Source organism: Limanda limanda, chromosome 16 (assembly GCF_963576545.1).
Source record: "Limanda limanda chromosome 16, fLimLim1.1, whole genome shotgun sequence".
NCBI lineage: Eukaryota > Metazoa > Chordata > Actinopteri > Pleuronectiformes > Pleuronectidae > Limanda > Limanda limanda.
In genome coordinates this window covers 17789851-17812648 of record NC_083651.1, presented here as the reverse complement: position 1 = coordinate 17812648, position 22798 = coordinate 17789851, and the positions used below count along the sequence as shown (strand labels likewise).

The 22798-nt window shown below is 40.3% G+C and overlaps 1 protein-coding gene across 1 annotated transcript; it reads right to left on the bottom strand.

The window, feature by feature from the left end:
• Window positions 1-9617: 9617 nt before the first annotated feature.
• LOC133022241 (coiled-coil domain-containing protein 138-like) lies at window positions 9618-20980 on the bottom strand. The gene is given in 16 exon segments (XM_061089275.1): window positions 9618-9744; window positions 10015-10153; window positions 12173-12343; window positions 14611-14806; window positions 16464-16580; window positions 16710-16853; window positions 17358-17477; window positions 17580-17657; window positions 18073-18153; window positions 18156-18194; window positions 18588-18725; window positions 18964-19130; window positions 19472-19572; window positions 19645-19759; window positions 20446-20485; window positions 20891-20980. Coding segments are annotated over 16 exon segments (1863 nt in total).
• Between the last annotated feature and the right edge of the window lie 1818 nt (window positions 20981-22798).

The following is a 22798-nucleotide window of genomic DNA, read 5'->3' as shown; positions in this document are numbered from 1 at the left end:
ACTTCTGAAAAGTAGCCGAAGACGGGTTACGGTTAATATGCACAGAGACTGAAGGGGGGGGGGGCTCCGAACAGCATCAGGTTAAACTTTACGAAGAGCGTCACGTTTGATGCACTTCATTAATAACAGATTAGAGCCGACAGATAAGATGCTGGTCAACGTCCGGCTTTCTGTGCTGGTGAAGCTTCAAAACTCAGCTGGAACCAGCAATGCCAAGGCGGACTTTGATCTAATTTCTTGGGAACGGGACTGATCTTTATCTGATGCCTGATGTTGTCAGCATAATGTCCCATGACTGATCTGCACAGAATCAAACACATCACCTGCTGCCAAGTTCTCCTTTTCGACTGCTTTCTGTTCATTCTTTTTTTAATACTGCAAACTCTGGGGCTGGACCCCGGTACTTTAAATTAATGTGCATGTTCATCAAGCGTCTATTCATAGTTTATTTCCTTTAAAAATCTCTTGTCCAGGCAAAGAAAAAGCTCACGATAAATATAACTGCTTTATCAGAGCAGGGCCGTCTTCATCAGATCCAGTTAAATTTGAAACATGTTTAACTAGTTATTTCTATGATGTTTTATGCTGTTGAGCTTTGTAAATAATATAATTGCTGGACTGAATTGAAATGAAATGGATCCAAGCCCTGACTCCAGGCACGCAGCATCTTGTCTAACACACAGTATATTATGCTGATATACAGAAACCAAACATGGATTTCTTACCTCAGTAGCACACACCTTATAGTAGAACATGTAGAAACACACATGCAAAGCCATCACAGAACCAAAGTATAACTGTATATATAAATTATTATTGTACATAGTGTATACATTAATAAAGATGTAATGAAAAAATGGCTCGGTATCTGACTTTTGTTTGAGACGAGTGACGGTGGACTGGACCTTCGGGAAACTTCTGATTGTTAAATGTTGCTTGTGGTTTCCAATCAGATGTACCTCAAATGTTAACAGTTGCTTAATCGAGATAAGCAGTAGGTTGAGCTCTTTCACTTACATGTGTTAGCGAATTACACAATAAGTATTTATCTATAGACTTGCTTTGATGCATTTCCCTTCTATGAATGACAAACTTCTTCAAACCTCCTGCAAACCAAATGACTTGAAGTTAGACTCACACTGAGTGAGTGACTCATGTCAGTGATTTGTTCCCACAGGGACACGGACTCAACCAACCTTCAAACAAGTCATAAATCACTCACTCCAGTACTTCTCCGTGCCCATTTGCCCACTGAGAGCTGCGCTGAGCTGAGGAATGGAGGAATCGCTACAGGAAGTACTTCATGTCCGTCCATTCTCACAGAACCACTCATGAATAACACAACACCAGACCTCATATGGCTCTAATGAAAAACCATAAATGAATCTTTCCCATTAACGCTGTGATATTTCAGTTTGGACAAATTAGTGGTAGTGAAATGTCATTATCATGTTATTATTCTGAAAAATAGTATGAAACATACATCATGATGAAAAATTGGATAAATATACGTACAGTATCTATATATGTCACTGAGCGCAGGAGGGGTGATGGAAATTATTTAAATAAAGATGCTAAGAAAGATGGTAGAGGGTTGTTGCAATAAACTTAATGACAAATATGATTGTTTAAAAATATATTTAGCATATACAATGGAACAATTGAATTAATGACTTTCTATACAATCTACAGTAACCCTTAGCACTTATTGATACACATACTTGAGGTATATCATGATTCATGTTAAACAAGGGTTATTCTCCATCTTGTCCTATGTTCTAAAATTCATCATGTCAGAGGTGTAGGATATTGAAACACATTAAAGGTCCAGGAAGGACTGAGGACATATCAATAACCATTACAGAAGACATTGACAAGGTTGGTTAATTGATTAGAGACACAGAGTGGAAAATCCCTAATCATAACATTTTCCAGAGCATTTAAAAGTCCCACAGTTAATTATAGGTCATTAAATGTGGCACATTACCTCAATGCTTCATTTAATTAAAAAAAAAAGACACTAGGATAAGATTAATGGACCATAAGTGCATTCAGGGATTAGTTCTGGCTTTCAAATGCACTTTCATCTCATCCAGTGGCTTTCGACTTCAGGTCAAGAAGCCAAACTACTTCTCCCCTCCAGATTAAACATAACTAATTTCTCCTTTATGAAAAGCTTTTATATACTCGTCATTATTTATTGTTACCAAATGATGAAGAACAAAACAGAACTTCCCTGAACTCCTCGTTCCAGATACTTCATTTATCTATCACAGGATTAATAAGCGATGCATCAACTCTACAACGTTTTCTCAACTGGGAGGAATTTTATCCTGGACAACGTTAATGTAAATTCCTCTTCTGCCCTCACTTATCTTTTTTATACTGAAGACTTTTTTTTCCCAGCAACGTGGCATTAGCTTCTACAGATGTCACCTCAGCGAACAACTCTATCATCAGGCTTTCACTGTGTGTTTGTGCCAAGATTCCCGAGGCCTTAGCTAAACAATTAGGTGTGTGTGTGTGTGCGTGTCTGTGTGTGTGTGTGTGCGCGCTCTGGCTGGGGATCTTAAGGCTGCTTCATTGAGGGTCTGTCTGGCAGTGGAAATGCCAGTGATGCTGCTGTGGGGCATTGGGGCAGCATTGAGGTCTTTCTCTCATCATGTTTCAAACTCTCAAAATTGCCCACAAAATAATCCATCCAATTTGAAGAGCCTCTTACTCTAATAACACAAGGGTACACTTTTGTGTGCGTGTGTGTGTGCGTGTGTCTTCAGGGTCTGTTTCTGCGTCATAAGTGCTCGGCTTGGCTTGACTTTCAATGAGGAGGAGGAAGCCGTACAGGCTCTTCAGGGCAGGGAGTGCCAACCATGACACTAATTCAACCCCCCCAACACAAAAGGTTCATGCAGACACTCATCCCCTGTCAGCCACCTGCAAACACATCAAACAGTCCAGGTATTAGTGTCCACACCTCAGTCAGGTGTATTTCCTACTGAGCGTCTAAAGCATAGGATGAACTGTTGGCACTCTGTGTAATTGCATTTCTTTCAACTGACATTAACTCCAGTACAAGTTTGGAAAAATCATTTGAAATCATTTAATGCACAATAATTCCCCCATATAAGAACTAATTGCTTTTTTCCAATAGCACAGCTTGACCCTGACTATGACTATTTAGACAATTTAGAAATAAACAGAGATGTCTATGGACGCTAAAGACTATTCAGCTTTAACCTTTTATGGACACTCTTCATGTGACATTATTTCTGTATGATGACTTTATATTGTGCAGAGCCCTTTCCACAAAGACTTGTTTGAGATAGGCTGTTTTGTTCGGCCTGTGGTGATGCTGGTTGCAGCTTTCACTCTGAAACTGTAAAAATGAGCTGCGGCTATCGAGCTGCCGCAAGTAAAAGAAAACAGGCAGCAGGACTCAATACACAGACCTCTGAAGCTGTGCCACCGCTGCTGCACACAGAGCTGTTCACCTGTTTATTCTGGTTTCTGTGAAGCTTGACTCGGGACGCAGAACCCCGAGCTGAAGGATCAGTTGTTGCTGTCATGGTCTATAACATTGATGAGTCCCAGCCACGGCTGCTACTGAACGCAGGTCACTTGTTTATTCTAATTTTATTCATATTGAGTTTATCAAAATGGATTTGGTTATTTAAGATGGTGACTGTGTGCCTAACATAAGTCTGAAGAAGAACATTCTGCTTGAAGTCTATTGCTCCCGACCTTCTTCCTTTTCTCAACCATCTTATCTACACTTCCCTGTCAATTGGCTGTTTCCCCAACTCTCTGAAGGAGGAGGGAGTAAATCCTCTCCTGAGGAAACCCTCCCTCAACCCGTCTGAAGTAAACAACTACAGACCTGTCTCTCTTCGTCCCTTTCTTTGCAAAGCTCTCGAGCGAGCTATCTTTAATCAACTCTCCTCCTGTCTTCACCATAACAACCTACTCAATCCTCACCAGTCTGGCTTCAAGGCAAGACACTCAACAGAGACTGCCCTCCTTGCTGTGTCTGAGCAACTTCACACTGCTAGAGCAGCCTCTCTTTCCTCTGTCCTCCTCCTTCTAGACCTCTCTGCTGTATTTGACACAGTGAACAATCAGATCCTTATTTCCTCCCGTCAGGATCTGGGTGACTCAGGCTCTGCTCTCTCCCTGCTCTCATCCTACCTCAACGAGCACACTTACCGGGCAACTTGGAGAGAATCTGTGTCCGAACCCTGTCCTCTCACTACTGGCAGGTCCAGTCTACATCCAGGACATTGTCAAACCTTACACCCCAGCCTGTCCACTCCAATCTGCATCTGCCAATCGGCGTGTTGCTCCCTCACTGGGAGCTAATCACTCAACAAAATCACGACTGTTTGCTCTCATGGTTCCTAAATGGTGGAGCGAGCTCCCCAATGACATCAGGACAGCAGAAAGTCTGCCTACACACATCCTCCATTGCACACTAAAAACACACCTCTTCGGACTATATCTTGAATAAATGCTTTAGTAGCACTTATATCGCACTGACTTATAGCACTTTGCAGTTTGGCTTGCTTGAAGAAAATTCTACTTTCTTGATTCTTGTTGTTCTGAGTTTTTAACCTCACGGTTGAATGCACTTATAGTAAGTCACTTTGGATAAAGGCGTCAGCTAAATGAAATGTAAAAAAATTGTCAAATAAAATAAGTGAAAACCAAACAAAATTTAGGAGCGAGTACGATCCCAGCCCGTCTGCAAAGAATAACCCCCGACAGCTGCTTCCACTCTCAGCTCCTTCAAACACTAACTTTATTTACAGCCAGGTATATTACCACAACCTCCACGTCCTTATTGCATTACTCAATCAGCATATAAATGCATATTGCGGCTCGTGGAAACAATATACATTTGGTGGTCTGCCACGTCAAATCGCCGTTTGACTTGATTTTATGGTTGTGCTGAAGTGGAACCACTAATGTTTCCCCCTGCCAGTCTCCTCCCACCTACCAAATAACATTTTAATGAGGTTTACCAGCCAGACCAGAGGAGGCCGAGCAATTTTCCGAATTTTGGTCCACTGAAAAAAACCTCAAACATAAATCAAGATCAGCACATAAATCCCTGTGGGTGAGAGTTAAGCGCGTTAGAGAACACGGACCAGACACCGCTGCGCTGACTGCAGACCAGACCTCACTGAAGTCATGAAAGTAAATAAATCAGCCGTCGGCAGTTCCTGAAGGAGGCATATAGGCAATAAGGCCTTGTTCATGTGATACTCCACCCAGAATGTATTTCCTTGTCAGAGACTCGTTCCCATTACGCTTGAAAAGCATCTGTGGGAACTTGGTTCCTTCACCTTGAATTCAAGTCGGCTACAATAGATTCCCATTTTAAACTGTCAATCCACTTGCTCATTGTCATATTTTTACCAAAATATCTGTTTCTGTGTCTTTTATCTGCAGTATTTTGGTGAAAATACACTCTCCATTCTACAGAAATGTAAATTATATACAGTATATATACATATTTATTCTAATTTATAGGCACACAAGAACATCATTATGGGACAATTACATTTAGCAAAAACCCCAGATTTAATTCAAAGACAACATACATATATTTTTTTGCATCCATTGCCAAGTTTTTAAAACGTTTCACTTCCTGCAATATCTGCACAAAGAAGCTAATATCATGACTGTGGCAAATACACTGCGGTGAAGCTATGTTGTTTTCGATCAGTTATTTAAAACTGGTTTCAGGTTGAGGAAATTCTGGGCCCTTCAATAGAATAAATGTCAACTGCGTGGAAGTAGGATGTTTGGATGAAGAGGTGTTGGGCTGGAGTTTGGACCATGACAATCAAATGTTGTGATTAAAGTTTAAAAAAGATCCGTATCAAGCTTTTTCCACATATTTCAATATCTTCAACTGTCTGAGCACATTGTCCTCACTAAAAGTGCTCGTGGAACATGGTCCAAAACTTTGAGTTTAAAAGCATAAGTTTGTGAGGTCACTAGCGGTGACCGCATGATACTGAGAGGTGTTTATAATTGTCTAAGTGGAAGTGTTTGTGACCGTCGTCTGTCTCTGTGACTACAAAGCGTTTCAGCATCTTCGGAGCCAGCAGAAAGTGAGAAGACAGCGTGTCACATCAGGGTCATCTTTAATCAGTGCCAGGCTGGGATCAGTCGATGGAGAAACTGATGTTTAAAGTAAGGACTAGACAGACATTTTGCCAGGTCTGACAAACACAGATGTGCCCAAGTCTTGCTGTGCCTGGCTTGATCTGTAGCCTGGCATTGTTACATTCATTCTCTGAGTCGATGAACAGCCCAAATCTGATAGGCTGTCATGTGTCACCATTATGCTCAGTGGCTCCAAGTTATTGCTTTGCCAGAACAACAGATGAGTTCATGGAGGCAGTAAGTGACAAGCAGCTTCACACTAGACTCCTGTTTTCAATTAATTTGTATTCTGTCTGCAGAGCCGAGGCAGAAGAAGTGGATGATAATCTTATGAGGGTTTTACAGAGTGACTGCACAAACCACGGCATCTGCCTTAAAGTGACAAAGAAGGTTTTCACATTTCCGAGCACTGACATTGAAGGTTTCACACAGTCGCTGAGGACAATCTGTGTGGAGACAGGTGTGAAAGCACTGAGATCGGATAGAGATCCAACCTCACGAGTCCACATTCTTTTAGTATTGTGAACGCTGATATGGTCCTGGTCACATTGAAGGACCACCTACTCAACTGACCACTGTGCTAGCGGAAATACATTCACATACCAGTGCAGGAGTCATTTAAACTGTAGCAACAACAACAGAAGTTATTTGCTCTGCCTTGAACGCATTGTCTTTGTTATTTTGATTTCTCCCTGCTGTTTCCCACCATGCATTGCATCTTCGCGTGTTTATTTGCACATGGGGGTGAAGTGAGGTTTGATCCGAGATCCGATCACGACGAGCGTGTGGAGTCACGCGCTCCCTTGTGATTGGATCACATCACGTTAATGCCAACCAATTCAAGATCTGAGGCTGTCCGAAGGCTGCCTTCTATCGTCGGGTTTAATGTCGTGTTTCGGGCGACTTGACGAAAACTTTTTTTTCTTATGTGGCCTTTATCTACAGTTTGGTTTTTTTTTAAGTGGCCTTTATCTACAGTTTGCTCTTCTGTTGATCATAAAGCCTGTTGTTTCCATTTGATATCATCCAGATGCGCCAAAATTCACAACAGCCCCAATGAGGGAGAAATGTAAATACTCTCCTCCTCCACGGTGCTGCCAACAAAACCCTCTTTTATCTCATAACATAATCTCCTTCTGCTTGTGGCTGTTTACAGTCAGTGAAGCAGGAAAAAAGAGTAACAGAGTAAAGAATTTAGTGTAGGCTAAAACTTAATCAGGCTTACATGCTTGGTGGGAAAGGGGGGGGGGGGGTTGCTCTATCCATGCCCTGGTAATTTAGTTAAATCCACTGAAGAGAATAAAATGATCCCACTTATAGGATAACAGCACAATAATTGTTTAAAGGGGCAGTAAAAATAAGTCTTTTTCCAGTCATCTTGCATATCAACAACTTCTACCATTGTTCTTTTACCATGTGTTGGAGTGCCTGCCACATAATACAGAAGTGGTTAAAACCCAAAGTAATTTGGGGTAATAACATTCCTTATTAAATGGGCTAAACTATAGGCTACAGCTCATTCTTGAACCTTTATCACCTCGGACCATAAGCTCCAGAACCTTCAACACAGATCAACACAAGAGTGGCTGAGCTTGTTTAATGGATGCATGATGTCGTAAATTTGTCCGATTTCCATTTCTGATTCTTTTCATGGTTATTTGCCTGAATAATGCCCGTTTCTATTACAGTACCAGCGCACGTCTCGTTTTCTGCCAGTGGGACTACTGTATTATATTAACCATAATGCTTTGTGCAGATGTAAACAGTTTCCAAGCGTCTGCTATCACTCGAGGATTCACTTCAACTCAAACATCTAAAACAGGTTGCATTTGTTTTGGCAAAATGTTTCATTTCAGACATCTTTGTTCTCATAGGTTTTCTCCAGGAGGCGGATTGAATCCTCCAGGTTAAACACTGACTGTCACACTTCTGCCATGAGAGAAAATACAGCTTTTTCTCAATTTTGAATTAAACAGGAATATTATGCCCATCATTTAAACAAATAAAAACTAGAGTGGCAAATAGGGAGTGCGTATTCTACGGCTGATTGGCCACTTTATCACCATACTGCATATACATGTATTCTAAGAGATGGAAACAATGTGCACAGAGTCTGCAAACTAGTTACATGAAACCCTCTGATAATATTCATAGGAATTTTGTAGCAGAAGAAAGATCACCCCAATAAAAATACTTCTTTATTATCAAGATCTGCAAAACAGTCCCATTCATTCATTCATATAAGCACTTGAGAAATTCACAAATTTTTTGAAAAGCTGTAGTTGATCAATCTTTTTTCTACGCCAGGATTGTTTTTGTGTAATCCTGCCAACTAACAAATGCTTTAAAACACATATAATCTATGCAACTAAAGTCATTAGGCATAATTTATTTATCAGTACTGATATCAATAACAGATGCATGTATGAACCCTGTGTAAACTAAAATCAAAGAAAGCTTTGCTTTAGACCCGAGTCTCTACTGAAACTCAATCTAACTTTTTCCCCCCAGAACCAAGATCTTCCTTGCATTAAATGTTCGTTTTCATTAATTGTGAATTTATGTGTTACTGATTTTGTTTACTCTGCAGGGTTATATTTTCAAATTCTGCATTCCTGTTTAATTCAAGGGCTTTGCAGTGTACAAGTACACTCAATAAAATAGTCTACAGTAAACGGAATGCAGATCCTCCGGGGCCTTAAAAAGTTAATTCACCCTTTGTAATCCTGAGTGGTCAAGCACTTCCCATTGGTTTTCTATAAATATATTTTAAATAGCAGCTGGGATTGTTCCAGTCCCTCCAATCTTCCCCATCAACCAATACAACCAGTGTGTCCCATACTGAGGCCATTACTCCCATCAACCCACCCATGCAAACAAATAAGACGTTGATACAAAACATATGCATTTTGGCATTTTTATATGCAGTCCGATCTTAAATGTTCTTTAGTTCTTTTTTGTTTATTGCCATTAAAAAGCCTCATGGTCACAGGCTCTTTTCCTCTGAGCACATGAGACTCCCATTAAGGCCCCTGAGAAGTATGACACGCATTTTATACAAGGTCTTCCACCACAGAAAACACAAAAACATCAGATTAGCATTGTGGGACACAGAAAACAAGAGGAGTCACGAAGCACAGAACATAAACAACGTTAAAGTACTTTTGACAGACAAGAGAACTTCAAAAACATCGCTACATAAATAAAGAATGTGGGTGTGCATATGTTATAGAGAGGCACGGAGCGCAGAGGAACTTTACAGTCGGACATAAAGCAATTACTGTTGGGGTGGACTTGAAAGGCCGAGCAACGTGTTCAAGAGAATAGAATTTTCTTTAATTTGACCTTTTCAAGAAACTCTACATTCCAGCAGATGTGTGTGTGTGTGTGTGTGTGTGTGTGTGTGTGTGTGTGTGTGTGTGTGTGTGTGTGTGTGTGTGTGTGTGTTATTTAAGGTTGTGGAGAATGGACCTGAGGTTGAGGCAGAGGAAAGTGTGTGTGTGACTGGTTTTGTGATGCAGCTCTTGTATCTGGAGGTGGAGAGAGCTCAGCTCAAACAGACGACGGTTCTTCCTGGACAAAATGAAACCATACAAAAGACAGTCAGTCAAAAGACTTCACGTGTCTTCATTCTGTGCGGATAAAATATCTCTATGCACATTGCGTATTACATAAATATGAGTGAGTAACAAGACTTGACAGTAGCAGAAAAGAGTGGAAATAAACTGACAAAAAATTCCACGAAAATGTAAAAGTTATGCAACATTTTATCGTGTACAAAAAAAAAATCGACAAGACGCAAACAGCAGCACAACGATGAGTGGTGTTTTTCACTGTGCCTACCTGTCGCTGGAGAGTTTCTGCAGAAGGATAGAAAGCTTCTCCAGTGATGGGAGCTCCAGACGAGGGTGTTTCAGGAGCTGGGATGCTGTTCGGAAAAAGTCCTCACAGCTACAAGCCTCCAGGAAGGGATTCAGGTAGCCTGCACACAAGCAAAGGGAAGACAGAACTTTTAACAAAACCATTTTGCTGATGAGCACCACATTTTCGACTTATGTTAAAACTTCTGAGGAGATGGAAGTGATTACGATCATTTGATCATACTTTTAAAATTTGCAAAGAAATGAAAACTACATGGACACGCAAACAAACCATGAAAACTCAAATGATCAAACTGAATGAGACAGCGTCACAGATGCTGGTCAGAAGGGTTCTGGGATTAGTGCATTTGGAAGAGCGTCCATATTGTCACTGTTAACTCTGACCTTCCCTTCATCAAACAAAAACCTCACACACAGGGAGATGAAACAGAAGAAGGACATCAGCATCAATCCACACAGATGGAAGCTGCACATTTTTTACATTAATAGGAGCAAATGTCAACCTCATGAATCCTAAAATTAGTCGGTTCTTAATAAACAAACATTTGTTTCTACTAAAGTCACATTCCTGCTCCTTCAAACAAGCAACTCTTCCCTGTTTTAAACCACTTATGTGGATAAGGGAATTCAAGATGAAGAAAATGACAATACACCAGCTTGCAACTGCATTGAGTGGATGTAATAAAATTTCACAGAAAAGTCAAAAGCTGTTTAAAACCAGCTTGTTTTTTACGGTAAAATTGAAGTAAAAGTTCTGGGTCTCAAATAACTTATTTTCCATCTTATCTAAAAGCCCGGTCTTCTGATTTTGATTATTCTGATCTTCTTTTAAATGCCTGCCACATCCCACACATTCCTCGTGCGTGTCATGATTAATAACAAAGGTGCAGTGATAAACAAATAGTAAGAAATGTGAAACTGCAACACTATCAAAACATACAACGGCAAACACATCCTCTCCACTGTGGCCAGCTTGAAAAGAATGGAAATATACACAGAAAGTGGGTCCATATGTGACCATGGAAGTTGAATCCACCGTATGAAGTTTGGTTAATGTAGCCACTGTTTACCATCAGTCAAAGCCAGTAAAACACTGTTACCAGAGAGTGTTCGAGTGGCACTTTGTGCCAATCACACAATGTGTTGTGTAAATTTTTGAGTTTGTGACTGAACTTTATACAAGCCGTCAAGTTGTCGCAGTATGACCACAGGCATCCTGTCTGTCCGAGTGCTTTGTGTCGAGCTAGGCCTCTTGTTTTTGTTTTATTGGCAGTATTCAGGTGTAAGCCTCTCTCCCCTTCTCCCTCACCCCTTTACCGTCTTCCCTCATTACTGCTTGTAAAACATAATCATTAGCAATTCCTGCTAGACTTACAGTCCCCCTGACATACACAACTATGTATACATGCACAGCTCTGGCCGCAGCCGCCTCTGGTGAACAGCTCTGCTGTGTGTTAGCGTACAGCAGTCTTAAATGATATGGTTCATATCCCTGCCAAACTCGCTATACCATGCAAACACACAGCAGCTGCTCTCTCCTCCACGTCCATCTACATCAACTCGTCTTTCAAACAAAAAAGATTCCAGAGGTGATGGACGTTCCAAGTTTTGTGCGCTCAACTTGTAAACCTGCCTGATCAGTGCTTATGATTGATGCCACTCCAGTAACTTTTACATATAACATGTGGTTTTTATAAGAAGAGGAGGGATGGAGAGCCACTGCAGCAGGAGCTGGTATTAATCAAAGTAAATAGTGATAGTAAAGACAGTCTATAAATCTGAGTGATTACAGAAGCTTTCAAGGCTTCATCAACCACAGATGATTTTTCAGGCATAGCTCACTAAGTAATTGTAAAAGTGACTCTTGAGGTCACAGGTAAGGTGCTATTGAAGCACTAACTGACTCAGGAAACCACACAGAGTGTAACTGTCACGTTCAAATTTACAGTTTGATTAAACTTGTATATGGTGATGGGACATGGACTAAACTAAAAAGATGGAATTGTTCGTATCGAAGATATTTGACTTAATTTACAGATAGAGGGTTAATTTAAAGACACATCGTCCATCTCTATATACAGTCCATGTTCCTACACAGCAGTTCCAGGGCTCATGCTTACGAGATGGTTCAGTTAGCTGCATCAGGATGTCTATAGGTGTGTGTGAGCCACGGCCCGCTCTTAACACCATGAGTAGCACACACACTCCTCCAGAGTGGATGAAGAGGCCTCGGCTCTCCTCGGCTGTCAGCTCGCTGTGGAGGCTGTCCAGAGCCTGGGCCAACACGTCAGCTGCAGACAAGATGAAGAGAAACATATTCACATGAAGAGATTCTTGATTCTGTTTTACATTAAATGTAAAAGTCATTTTCCTCTTGCAATGGCAATATAGTTTTTCAGCGGACACAGATTGGGACTGTAAGATAAATGATGAAATAATTCCAGGGAGACAAATCTTATATTGGTCCTATATACTGTATTCTTATTGTTGTATCTGCTCAGCAACAGGAAATTACTCCCCCAACGATCCTTACACATCTTTACCCAACTAACACTCTGGTTATAACGCCTGCCATTCTTCTGATGTTCACTTTAAGCCCAAAATCCAACACACCCGTTGAAATCCAACATATGATCTGCGATCAATTCAAATAATCCTGAGAATTAGAAGTGTGAGATTTATAACACCTGACATGAGAGAATATATTTCTATTGGGTAATACCCCCATATATACGAAGGGTAAGAATCATCTCACTATTTTGACTAATCTGGTTTTACATCAATCCAGACAAAAGTAGAAAGCAAACCTGGCGAGCAGATGGACAGAAAATCGTTTTATAGGGTGACATGAAATACATCAGGAAATGGAGGCTGCATCCACTGTGTGTGCCCTGAGTTTTATAGTGTGGGAGGTCAGGGGGCAGAGGAAATGCAGCTCAAAGCTCGACATCCCTTTTTAATTAAAATGAGCTTTGCAATCCAACCGATTGAGAAGTTTCACACTTTCGATACTTGTAAACACTAAGATCATGCCACATCTCATCCTGTTTTAAAAGTAGTTATGAGATGATCATCTAAGCAATGGCCCCTCTCATGAATGTGTTGCCTTTTCTGAGCAATGTAGCTCCACCACTTGTTTCCCTGTGGTTACAAACCAAAGCACTAAAATAATTGACATTTTAACCTGAAGTTGGTGCCTGAACGTTAAGCAATAAAGAAGGTTATTATAATTTATCCTTTGGAGAATGTGAATGTCTATACCCGTTTTCATTCATTCAATACATTTGGAAACACTTAATTTCAATTAATTAATTCTTGCTTCTACAGCCGGCCCTCTTAATTTATGAAATATTGACCAATGTGTTTTGAGGTACATATTTTGGGTATTTGTATTGTGGCGCCCCATATGGGTAGAAAATACTTTGGTTGGCCAATTCCCAGCCAAGGCCTTCAGATGTCTACCAAGGTTTGTGATGATTGGGCAAATTCTCAAAAGAGTTATGGTTAAGATTGACTAAGCATTAATCTCTGAATTGAACATGTTTGGTCAAAGTGAGTAACAATCATTTTACTCAGGAGTCATGGATCTATGCATAACTATTGAGATTGGGTCTGAATTACAGAGATGGACGGACCACCATTACACCAACATTCTAGTGTGTATCATCTAATAAACTGAACTGATTGACACAGCCATGTGCCATCAACTTTAATAGTTGGGTGCAGACAGACAAGTGGAGTGAAGCACTTTTCAGCTGCAGCTGCCTCTTTACCAAGGAAATTTTAATTGAAATGAGAAGTTTACACAGCACTTTAAGTGAGTGTGATAACAACAAGGTCCTGTCTGTGGCTTCACACCTACACACCTACACAGGTGGGGTGCTAACATAGTAAGGTGTGATAAGTGTTAACAGATGTACTGCTCATATTTTCAAGGTCCAAGTTAAATTAAACCAACCACATCTTCACCTGCAACTTATTTACTTCAAATCAGCTTTTTGACTCATTGGGTTATTGCTACATGTGTGTTTACCGTTTGCTGAGAGATAAATAGCTTGAAACCCATAATATTTCATCATCTTCCAATTAACAAGAGCAGGATATCGCATTCAGTTTTTTTCTAGTATCTAAATTAAAACCAAAGTCTAGAGCGCTATAATAGAATTCATAACTGTTGTTACTGTTGACTAATGTCTGCTGGTTTTTGATTAAAATTCAGTCAGTGACACCAACACTGCTCTGGTTTTTTCATCAGGCACAAATTCAGCATATCCCAAATGGAAATCTATTATGTGTGGAAATTCAGATTCTCAAATCTATGGTAACAGAAAAATGCGTTGCTCTTCTTACATTATTTATTGTTTTGATTACCAATATAATGAAACATCGTTGGGATTTGGACTCTTGGATGGACAAAACAAGCAATTATGTCGATGAAAGAGTGCCAGTGATATATTTCCTTGAAAATAATAGTTAAATCTTTAGCTGATTCATTAGTTTAATTTCTAACGTACCATCTTGCAGATACAATATGTACATGTGTGTTCAGTAATAATACCTTGTGTGACGGTGCGGAGGATAATGAGGCTGGAGAGGATATGCGTGTGACTACAGGTGCTCCTGTGAAGGGGACAGTTCCTGAGCGGTCCAGCAGTCACACTGCAGGACTTGGGCAGGTCTGGATCTTGCAGCACAGCAGTTGGCTTAGACAATTCCTCTCCTATCCGTCGCAGAGTGGCAGAGAGGGCTACATGCTGTGTGAAATACACATATATCGGTTTAAACACATTGGTTATCAAACAAAATAAGATATAACAGTGCCCACATCGAGTTAGTTTTTTAAATCCAAAATATGGATATGACTATAATAGGCTTCTTCAAAGTCTGGATAAAAAAATACAAAGTCTGCCTGTCAGGGAGCCAGCAGCTAATAAATCAATGGATTGAGCTACAGCTACCATCAAAGATTTGTGTATTCCCAAAGAACAGGAGAACAGGATAAGATTTTAAATAACATCTTCCTTCCTCCATTTATGTATTGTGGCCCCAATAGTGGTTGGTTTTTGTCTTAAAAGTGAACACATGTTGCAACAATAAGGGAGCATGTGATTCCGGTTAAACATCAAGCATGTCACTGAGCAGATATGACATGGCCTGACAAACAAACACAGAGGGGCGAGCCTCCCTGCAGCAGAGGGCTGGAGCTCGGGAGCTGGAGGGGAGAGCAGAAGTGGTCCAGAGCTGACGGATGGAGCCTGGCCCATAGCTGGAATTAAAAGTTTAGATAGGGAGCTAATGGGGGATATGGGCTGGAGGGTGTTATACTGGTTTGAATAAGATGGAGATTGCAGCAAGTCATCAAGCCAATTAAGTAGTATCAGTGTGATGTTGTCCTGTCACCCATCACCCCTTCAACCAGCAAGGGGGGAAGGGGTCATGTGGCCGTATAATGGAGCACGACACACATCCTCATCAAAGTCATAACACAGGAACAGCCTGTTCTAATGCAGACTCTGGTTCAAAGCACAGACACAGGCAGGGGACTTCAGATAACCGCGCCTCTTGACGGAACACAAGATGGGACTCGAACACAAGATGGACTCGACAGGATCTCCAGACGACGATAGAGTGGATATCCCCTGCTCGAAGTGCATGTGTGCTCCTCTCTGTGTCGAGGGAAAACTTTGTGTCACGCCTGGTTTCTGTGGTAGGATGTTGTGAAAGAGAACCAGCAGCTTTCTGTACAGTTACACTTACCTGCTGCAAGGACCAAACACCAAAAACTAAGAAAGGATCATCTATTAAGAAAGAGGTTGGATGTTGCTCCCCAGCAAAGCAAACTAGGATAAGTCTGACACATTTACACATAGTGGTTAATGTATATATGTTAATAAATTCTCCCTCTAAATAAAACTAAATTTAAGTCACTTCCTTTAAAAATGTATAAAAACCCATTTTACTGGGAAGCTACCTAAATGGTATGTAAACAAGCTTTTGTTTTATAGTATTTGGCAAAAAATGACAAAATGAAAAGAATACATAGGATATCTCATGGTGCCACGTTTTGCACTAGTATCTAGCTATGCATAGTTTACAGTAAAGTCTCATGAAACAATATACAGATAGACATGCTGTGACTTTGGTGTAGTGATCTGCTGCAGAATCACTGGAAAACTTCAACCAGTGAAGAAATGTCCATCAAACTATCAGGAGCACTTCCTGAACATCTTATATCAGACACATTCACGAATTTAACCCTCATGTCGATCCTAAATTCTAGATATTCATTGTTAAAAAAGGAAATGAGTAAAAACTGAGCTGCGAGGCTAACAACATACATCCCCACATGTTTTACTATTGCTTTAATCATACTGTAACTAGTTTTACCCTCTGAAATAATAATATCTTTACTTGTGTGCTGTTGTCCATGTGTCTCAAAGCCCAGTGGATGAGGCGGAGAAGGTTGAGGAGGAGGTCAGGTTCGGACAAAGGTGTGTGATGAAGCTGATCTGCTAATAACGGCAGCACCTGAGCAAACAAAGAAAACTTATGATCATGACTGCAATAAAACTTTTTTGTGATCATGACAGCATAGGTGACTGATGAGAGTTGTAACAAAATTCAATGATCAGTGTGAAGCTGGAATGAAGGCGCCACCTTGAGGCATCTGTCATTGAGCGCAGCCTCCGGAGGCTGACACTGCCCGACACCATTTCCTGCTACTGATGAGAACGTCTGTCTGTCAAGGACCCAGTCCAATAAAAGTGCCAGGAGCTTTAGTGAGGTGGGACTGGAGCTGCCCTAAAGGAAGGAGAATCAAATAAAGGGTTAAATCATTATTGCCAAATTTGTCATCTGCAACCTTCTCTCACTATTTATAGTTCCGTCATAGGACATACAGGCGTATTATGTGAATATTTCATACTGGAGCCTAAAGGTGATCCTTGCTGTGAAAACCACGGCCATTGAAAGTTTAACTCAATCAGTGTTCTCTGAAGAAAGAAGGGAAAAACAATGTTTGAATTAAAAATGCATTGGTATTCAGCAGTATATTTATCATCATTAACAAGTTATAATAAAATCCCAAATTGTGATTTATCATGCAGCTAAAGGGGGTGGAGTGTGGAGATATTGAGGATACAGAATCCAGTCTGAACATGTGTCCTAGTGCCTCTAGAACGCAGAACGTGCAGTGGTTTAACAATTAACTCATTAACAATCAAATGAAGCAATGAAGCCACAACTGGGGCAAGAGTTGCTGATACTGAGAACATTTAACTGTAACACACATACACAATAAAATACCTTGATGCTGGGTCTTCCAGGGGCAGCAGTTCTCTCCTTTTTGGATGATTTAATACTCTCGATGCTCTGAATGCTCTCTTTCGGACAACCTCTAGATGCTATGCCGTGTTCGCATTTCCTCTGAAAAATGAATAGGTCAATTAATGTATGAAAAATCATGTGTTTTCACTTTTAACCAAACATTTGTGTTTGTATATAGTGGTTGATATGTTGATATGTTACCTGAAGGTTCTCGAGTCGAGCCTGCACCCTCTTGGACTGGCTCTCCAACTTCTTATTCTGTTCACTGATCTCATTCAGCTGTTCAGTGAAAACAGTGAATATCAAAAGGTCATGCAAAATTAGGGGATACAAGATCCATTTTTATATTTCCTTACAAATTAGCTTTTGAAGCAGAGACTTTTGATCATTAGCAACAAATTACTTCTAAGTTCCAAAGGACACAAAAACGTAGGTAAACAAGAGCAAACCCATTGACCCTAAATCAATGCAATGTTAATGTTAACATTTTTTATTTGTGAAGCACTTCAGAGAAAGAATCAATGAGCAAAGATATTATTATAACTGTCACTATTCAACATCCAAATGCAAGAGGTTTATGTTGTAGTGCCCTCTAGTGGTCTACATAATGAATAGCTTGGGATGATCTTTGTTCTCCATCCGTATTGTAATGAATATCTTCAATTATTACAGATGCAATATCAACACTTCTGACCTGTTTCTTCATGTTGTCATTCAGCTCCTTGATGGTGTCAAAGCTGGATTTGAGCCTCTTGTTCTCTTTGCTCCTCTCTCTCGAAGAAGATCCTGCAGCTGGCTGAGCTCTTGCTGGTGTTTCTGATAACATGTCAGGCTAGATTATGTTGTTTGGTCTTCATGGAAACAACTCTGGAGTATAATTAAACGTCTAAACAATGTCTAGATGGTTTATTTCTTTCATTGGTTAGTCTATACCTGCAACCCGAATTTACGGTGCAATTTACGGGTTAGATTTGTCTTTGTAGCAGTGTGTTGTTCAAAGTCATCTTTTCACATCGCATGGGAAAATAAATATAAACATGTTAGGACATAATTATCATTATTTTTAGCTGTATTTAGAAGATGTTTGTGTTTGGGGACTATAGTATTACTTCCCCAAAGGAGACATGGGAACAATGTGTGGTTAAATAAATAAAAAAAGTCGTCCCTTGTGTTAAATGTGACAGGTTTGAGTCTTTGAGTCTGTCTGACCTCCTCTACAGCCAGTATGCGAGTATGGAGCAGCTCTTCCATTCCGGCCAGCCTCCCAAAAGCCTCCTCCTGTTGTTTCAGCCTTCTTTCTCGTTCCTGCAGCTCCCTCTCCCACTGCTGCTGGCCTTGTCGCTCTGCCTGTAAACACACAGGCACTTTTAACTATCATTTATACACAACATTCCCTCTCTAACACAAACTGAACCTGACAAATCACTAAATACCAGCATGGGGAACAAAACAGAGAGGAAAAAAACACAAGAACCCTTGTATCATAACATTCTCTGCCTCTGAGTTGGTGTGTAACGCTGGATACATAATCTTTAGGTGTCATCTGGTGCCACATCAGTAAACTTACACCAAGTCGCTCTCTCACCTTTAGCTGTTCATAGATGGTCATCATTTCCTGATAAACCTTTACTGGTACCAAGGATGAGGAGCAGCATGAGTCAGGGAAATGGTTGATTGGTCTCTGCAACTCTCGGTCTGGCTCAGTTTCATGGGACCCAGGGCTATTATCCAGACAGAATGGAAGGGTCACATCTGGACAAATAGAGGTAAAGTAGAGTCCAAGGATTGCCAATTATCTTCTGCATTTATAAAAGAGAGGGACTGGGAAGAAAAGTTAGAAATTTCTATGATAATAGGAAAGTAAGAAAATGAATTGCAAGAACTAGTCTAGGGAAATTCAAGCACAAATTTGTTTTTTATATGCAAGACCTCATCAAGTCAAGGGAAATCATTAATTTAAATGATTTCCCTCAGGAAATTATTTCATCAGCTGCTACTTTGAGTTTGCTTTAAAAGTGGCCAGCTTTGATTTATATTTTACCAAAGAAAGCACAAACAGTCATGACCATTACCCTGCTCTGAAACACACTCACCTGTCTCTGTAAACAGCTGAGAGTCCTGTAGTGGGTCAGCTGCAAAGTCCTCACTCAGGTCCTCATTACTCTCATGCAGACTATTATGATCGCTACCAAACCTGAGAAAAGACATCTTACTAGTCACAAACATGTACAGTTGGGATTTATAGCACTGTTATGTCATGACTTACTGTTCAGGGTGGTTGGTAACTGCTTTGAACAGCTCATTTAAAGCTTTGCTGTAGCATTTCAACTCCTTGCTTTGTTGTCTGGGTCTGTGGGACAAGATGAGCCCTTGTACTGCTTCTAAAAGAATCAACACAAAGCTATGTTAGACATATTTTTATAATGCAGTCAATTACAAATGGGTTAAGACCAGTGTGATGCGACGAGTCAGATGAAACAACTATCTGATTAAAGATTTTGTATAAGATGACTCATCTGGGTGTATCCAGACAAATCCCTTTGTTTGAGACCATGCAGCCACCAGTAAGTTTGTTTCATCCAATTTTGCTATTGTTTGACATAATTGTATTTTATGTATTGAGGTTTACTAGTTCTTCATAGTCCCTTACAGTGGTCAGAGAGGAAATTGATCTCCTGAAAGAGACTTCAGATACATATTGACTTAATGTTTTTTTTTTATCATCTTGTTATTGGCAAAGATGGTAATGTGTTGATTTAAATGTGTTTATTGTACAGATAAAGCATCCATTAATCCAATAAGACCTCAATAAACGGTGAATTTAATCCACGTTTTTGAATGTGAAAAACAAGAAGAGGTGTCATCACCTTTCAACTGCCTGACACAAGAATCTTAATCCAGTGAATTTAACTGGTTTGGTTTTGGTTCATACGGGGACTGTTGAAAATGCTCTGGACTGGGTCCCACTTTAGTTATGGATATGAATGAGTGTGGATAATGATGGAGACTGAATCCAGATGCCTTCAGGTCAAAGCACCATGTGAAAGGTCATGTGTGATTCACGTACCATCACTGGTTCCTGAGGGAAAGTTTTCTGAAGGTGGCAACTGAAACAAAAACAAGACAATAATATATCAATGTATACAGATCAATATATAGACATGAATCAAGGATGGACTTTTAAGCAATATCTATAAGCATAGCTGAAAGAAGACAAATTCAACTTTTAAAAAGGTTGTTTTGGCTCAGGAGGGCATAAACAACAACTAAGCTAGCAGTTAAAATTTGCACTAATAAGATAGTTGTTCACAGTTATCAAAGAACAGGAGCTGTTGAGTAAACTATGTTAAAGGTGTTTATTGTTCATACTTGGTTAGCTGACGTAAACGTAAACAAACGTCACAAGCCCGACAGTGTTAGCACGCTAGCATTGTTTAGGTGACAGTCATCTCACTGACATGTTGTTTTATTCACTGTCTCGTTTCTCCTCTAAATGATAGTTTAGCTCAAACCTGTTTCCTCTTCTTCTCCAGATATTTCTGTTTGAGCTTCTCCACAGCTTCTGCTACATCCGCCTCAGTGTCTCCAACCTGCTGGTTCATAGTTACCGCTGCTACAACTTCCTCAGACCTGATTAGCTGCACGTTCAGCTGCCTGCGCTGTCAAGTTACCTCAAAGCGAAGCCAACATCCGGTAGGGATTTTCAGAATAAATCGTCTTTTATAGTTATGTGCCTATTCGTCGGATACGTGAGATGATTTATTTTGAAATTCCCATCATCATATTTCCGTTATGGCTTGTAAGCGACTGTGTTTGTGTGTGTGTGTGCGTGTGTGCGCGTGTGTGTGTGTGTGCGTGCGTGCGTGCGTGTGTGTGCGTGTGCGTGTGCGTGTGTGTGTGTGTGTGTGTGTGTGTGTGTGTGTGTGTGTGTGTGTGTGTGTGTGTGTGTGTGTGTGTGTCTAAAAGCATCTTTCACAGAATGAATATCGCCATCTAGCGGGACAGCAGGACATAGATGCCATCTCTGTATCATTGGTTAGAAACAAAAAGCAAACCTGTACGTTTTTTTAGTTAATTATTTAATAGTTTTTCATATTTTTCCATTCAACAATGAGTCAATATGCATAAGAAGGAATAGGGGGGGGGCAATTAATAACTGTTTTACCAAGGTATTTAAATAATTCCTTCAGTTTTCTCCTCCCTGGGATATTACATAGCCTACTTGTTTCTAACTTTATTTTAATTTTGTAATTGTCTCCATTGTATGGTGAAGTCAAGTAAGCCCTTTGTTCTATTTCATTTTCATTTCCATATGATTTGCTTATGACCTCCAGCTCATGTCGGGCTGCATTAATTTCACTATATTTGTATCCTTTTAAAATGTTGGGAGTTAAACTCTATAGGTCTCACTACATTTCTAACACAGGCTTTTAGGTTATGATCAGGTATCAGCATATTATCAGTCAACATGTCAAAGTGTCAAAAGTGAGACGATTAACCTCAAGAAGCTATATTGCATTTTAGAAGAAAGAGACTATCAAGGTTTTCAGAAGCTCTATTAAGCATATAAATGTGCACATTTGATCTAATTTCAGTTTTTAATGTCCCTGAGGCAAACTGTGTTTTTCTGAGACTGATGGATGGAGGGTCTATCCCACTCAGACACAGTGTAGTTACACCACTGAGCCAGCAGGCGTCAGTGCCTCATCAGAGATAACAGGATCCCACTTAGAAGGCATATCAAGAGAAAAGGATTGCACTAAAATGACTGTGATAACAACTATCCCCCAAGGGACAATTAAGTCCCAGTCTATGTCAAAATATACTGTGAAGTGCTTCATACAGTACAGCAAAAACCATACAGCTCAATATTCTACGCTCCTTGAACCGCTGATATCCATTCAAAGAAATACCTTTAAAAGTTTTGGGGAATAATTTAATTTCTGAGTGATGATTTTAGAATATTCTGATGACACAGTTATAAATGATAAGATACAGTATTGCAAACTCTCTGTCTGCTCACTAAACAAAGACCAAAGATCCATTCAGTGGAGCCACAGAAAAAGACATTAGAGTCCATCTTTGTTTAGGGTATTCGTAGATTAACCTCGCTGCACCCCGAGTCCCTCACGAGCCGCTAGCGTAGCATTTAGCCATTACGTCCGGGCAGGCGGTGCCAAGTTTCAGCCAGACTTGAATGACCTACAACTAGGCTTTTACGATTAATGTCCCTTCTCTCTGTTTGGCTAATTAGCATCCAGCGTCGTTAACACACTTCCTCATGTTCCATCACTGTGTCCCTGCAGGGTATCACTGACGCCGAGAGAAATCAGCCGACAAACATATTAACAAGTGATCTTGATTCAGGAGCTATTTGCTTTGTCCACTTTGAATGGAAATAACACACATTTTATCTAAAT